General features: G+C 67.6%; 2 protein-coding genes across 2 annotated transcripts in view; one reads left to right on the forward strand and one right to left on the reverse strand.

Annotated features, from left to right (window-relative positions):
• The first annotated feature begins 481 nt into the window (after nucleotides 1-481).
• On the forward strand, nucleotides 482-2,489 carry PERCC1 (proline and glutamate rich with coiled coil 1). Its single transcript, XM_027771036.1, has one exon. It carries the CDS (start codon nucleotides 1,677-1,679, stop codon nucleotides 2,454-2,456), a length of 780 nt encoding a protein of 259 aa, XP_027626837.1. The 5' UTR covers nucleotides 482-1,676; the 3' UTR covers nucleotides 2,457-2,489.
• A 784-nt stretch (nucleotides 2,490-3,273) lies between these two features.
• Nucleotides 3,274-3,542, reverse strand: part of CCDC154 (coiled-coil domain containing 154) — a 9,027-nt gene continuing 8,758 nt past the window's right edge. The window contains exons 19-20 of the mRNA XM_027771004.1: nucleotides 3,509-3,539; nucleotides 3,274-3,414 (exon numbers count right to left, since the gene is read on the reverse strand). Coding sequence (XP_027626805.1) covers nucleotides 3,351-3,414; nucleotides 3,509-3,539 — 95 coding nt within the window. The 3' untranslated portion in view covers nucleotides 3,274-3,350. The remainder of the gene's footprint in view (nucleotides 3,415-3,508; nucleotides 3,540-3,542) is intronic.

The raw sequence follows: 3,542 nt of genomic DNA on the forward strand, positions 1-3,542 counted from the left end.
GTCCCACAGCCGGGGACAGCCCCTGCAGCCTCAGCAGGACCCAGCCCTGCGGACACCTCAGCCCATGAACTTCTAGCCCCCAAATGGAAGAGACTAAGTCTCTGCTATTTGAAGCCCTTAGCTGTAGTCGCTGCCAGGGGTCCGCCTGCGGAGGCTTCAGGGCACCTCGTGACCCCAGGCAGGCTCCAAGGGGTGCAGGGGACAGCAGCAACCAGAGGGAGGCCAGGGATACCATGGGATCCACGGAATTGGCGGGGCACACCCGCAGCTCCAGGCAGCGGTGGGGGGTACAGCCCCAGCTGGGGTCTTCACCGAGGCCACATCGGTGCGGCTGACACCGGACACAGCTGCCCAGGAGGGTGCAAGGCTGTGGGGTGGGACGGGGGCCAGGGTGCCATTTACCCAGAGGCCACAGAGGCGGGGGTATCCTCTAGAGAGGCCACTCCAGAACTCAAAATAGCATGAAATTTAATTTTCCGCCTGTTTGACAAAGCTTGGACGGCCCCCGTCGGCAGTAGAGATAAGCGCCCCCGGGCTCAGGGTGTGAGCCAGCTGGGCCCGCGGCAAACACTCCACGGTCCCCGGGCAGGCCCTGCAGGTGGGGCCAGTCAGCGATGCTCCCCCCACGGAGTCCTGGTTGCTGGGCACTAAAGCAAACGGGCTCTGTTTGCCTGGTCTGCGGTGACAATGCTGTCGCCAAATATTTGCCATCCAGGGCGGCCGCAGGGCCTGGCTATAAATGCTGGAGCCCAGGTGGAGGGGCCTGTCCAGTGAAGCTGCAAGCCTCGGCCAGGTAGGAGCCAGGGCCTGGCGCGTAGGAGGTGTGCGGGAGGTCCAAGGGGGTGGCCACACCGCCAGGGCTGGACAGGCAGGCCCACTGAAGCAGGCTCTGGGGAGGGAGGGCTCCGCGGTGACCTGAAGCGCAGCAGGAGGGCCTGGGCCCGTCTACGGAACGGAACGGTGCCAGCCACGTGGGGGCTGGGGCAGAGGGCAGGCAGCACAGGGCAGTAGGTATTTGGCCTGGGGCAAGTCCCCAGCCCCGTCTCTGCACCTCTTCCCGGGGGGCGGTATCTGCCGAGAAGGGCTCCGCTCTTGTCTCCTCGCTTCCTTCTCACGAGGGCCTCTGGGTTTCAGATAGCCTAGTGGCTGGCTGAGAGGATGGCATCCCACCCCAGACCCTCCCCTTACCTTGAGCCGGGGCACCCAGGTCAGGACCCAGTGCCCCACTCCCGCTGACCACATGAATGGAAGCCTGGGGCTGTACCTGCAGGCTGGAGGGCGCCCAGGCCCGGCTGTGTCTTCTCCGCAGGGTCAGAAAGCCACCACGGCCTGGGGCAAGGCTCAGCAGGGCCCAGACCCCTCCGCTCCGGGGGCTCCCCTGTCACCCAGCCCTGGGGCTCCTGGCCCAGCCCCGAGTGGCCTCCTTTCCAGGACATCAGCCTGTAGCCATGAGAGCCCCACTCCCAAGTGGACGGATGCTGGCCCTGGCTGACCCTCTCCAAGCACAGACTCAGCCCCGGGAGTCTGCGAAGCCCCACCCTCAGGAGAGTTGGGGCTAGGAGCACCCTGGGGGGCACAGCAGGTGGGCTCTGAGCTGCAAGCCTGACTGCTCCGCCCTCTCCACTCCCCAGCAGGTACCTACTGCTCCGGGACCCGAAGCCCAAGGACAACCCAAGATGGCAGCCGGTGTGGTCCAGCCTCTCCGTGACTTCCGGCTGCCCCTGCCATCCCCTAAACACCTCCTACCCTCAGACCTGGTGCCCCCAGAAACCTCTGAGGATGAGGACGAGGACGAGGACGAGGAGGTGGAGGGTGAGAGGCTAGGGGGCTATAGCCCAGCCCTCCAGAGCTCAGGCTGGGCCGAGCCCACCCCAGAAGCAGCCCCCGAGGACCCGTGGCAGCTGTTGCGATTCTCTGAGCTCATCAGCGGGGACATCCAGCGCTACTTTGGACGCAAGGACCAGCGGCAGGACCCAGACGCCTGCCCTGCCTACTCGGAAGGCTGCCCAGCCAGCGACTCCGCCAGGGAGCGCTACCACGCTGACCTGAGCCCAGCTCAAGGGCCCCTGGAGGGCAGGGAGACCTCTGAGCCGGGGGGCTGCTCAGGGGGGCCCCAGGAGCAGGCATGCTGGCCAGGCCCCAGCAGGGGTGAGGCGGAGCGCCTGGGCCCCCTGGCTGAGCTCTTTGACTTCGGGCTGCGGGGGTGCTCAGGGCTCGGGGGCTCGCCTGCCCGCAGACTGAGGCTGGAGCAGAAGTACGGCCATGTCACTCCCATGGCCCAGAGAACGCTCCCCCCATCCTTCTGGACAGAGCCAGCGCCCAGCCCCCTCGGCCTACTGCACAGTGGCACGCCCGACTTCAGTGACCTGCTGGCCAGCTGGTCAGCTGAGGCCGGCCCTGAGCTGCCAGCCGGGGGCACCCCAGGCCTGGAGGGTGCCCAGCTGGCTGAAGCCTAGCAAGCAGGGTGGGGCACCAGGGGCACAGTTCCCATCACAACCAGACCCCTCCGCTCTGGGACAGGCCTGGGTCCTCTGTCCTGTGGCCACCAGCAGGACAGACAGGGTATGGGCAATCACTGTTCCTAGCCCAGGGAGGCCCAGGCAGCGAGCTCATCAGGGGCCTGGGCTTGGGGCAGGAGCCGTGGGACTCCCTGGACGGCTGCTGAGCAGAGCCCTGCCGGACACAGGCAGGGGTCATGGACAGGAGCCGGCTCCCCCGAGGCTGGCCCACGCGGCAGGAGCTGGCCACCCTGCTGTCGTCCATACGGCAGCTCAAGGAGCACAGCTCCCGGAGGGCGTCTAAGGGGGCTGTTCCCCTGCCCACCAGTCAGGCCCTCCTCACTCAGCAGGCCTGTACCAGGCTGTAAGGTAGACGGGGGAGGGGGAGGGGCTGGGGCAGCAGACGGGCAAGGCCAGAGGCGATGGTGAGGGCTTCCCTGGAGCGCAGAAAGGGGGCGCCGCGGATGGCCTGAGGAGCAGCGCTGCCTCCTGCCCGGGTTTGCACTGAGCAGCAGCTTCCCCTGGGCACTGTGGACGAGATGGGCGGCTGGAGCAGGGCCCAGGGCGCAGGGCCCAGCACCCAGGGCCCAGGCTGGGCCTGGGTGTCTCTGTCTGGGTAGGGTGGAGACTGACTCTGGCCGCCATGGGAGGCGACACAGCCTGGGCTGGGGTTGGGCAGGACGGGAAGTCTGGGGGCAGAGCCTTTGGTCTCCCAGCCCCATGGCCGCCCAGCAGCACTGGGGAAGAAGCCCCGGGCGGCCGCAGGATCTTGGGCTCTGACAGATAGCACGTTTATTCCGGGAAGGAGCAGGGCGCTGGGCCGGGTGCAGGCTCGCGGCCACGGGGCTTCTGTCAGCCGCTTCCTGGACTCCTCTGGGCCGCCAGGTTCATGAGGACGGCCTTCCAGTGCAGCCACCTGCCCAGAGATGTGGCTCACACCATGCCCGTGTCCCCGCTGGGCCAGTGAGCTGCCCTCGGGGCCATGGCCCACCCCAGTTTCCTGCTCCCACCTCACGGCCTGATACAGGCCCCAGCGGTGCCGGG

The sequence above is a fragment of the Tupaia chinensis genome, unplaced genomic scaffold, assembly GCF_000334495.1.
Source record: "Tupaia chinensis unplaced genomic scaffold, TupChi_1.0 Scaffold000178_1, whole genome shotgun sequence".
Taxonomy (NCBI): domain Eukaryota; kingdom Metazoa; phylum Chordata; class Mammalia; order Scandentia; family Tupaiidae; genus Tupaia; species Tupaia belangeri.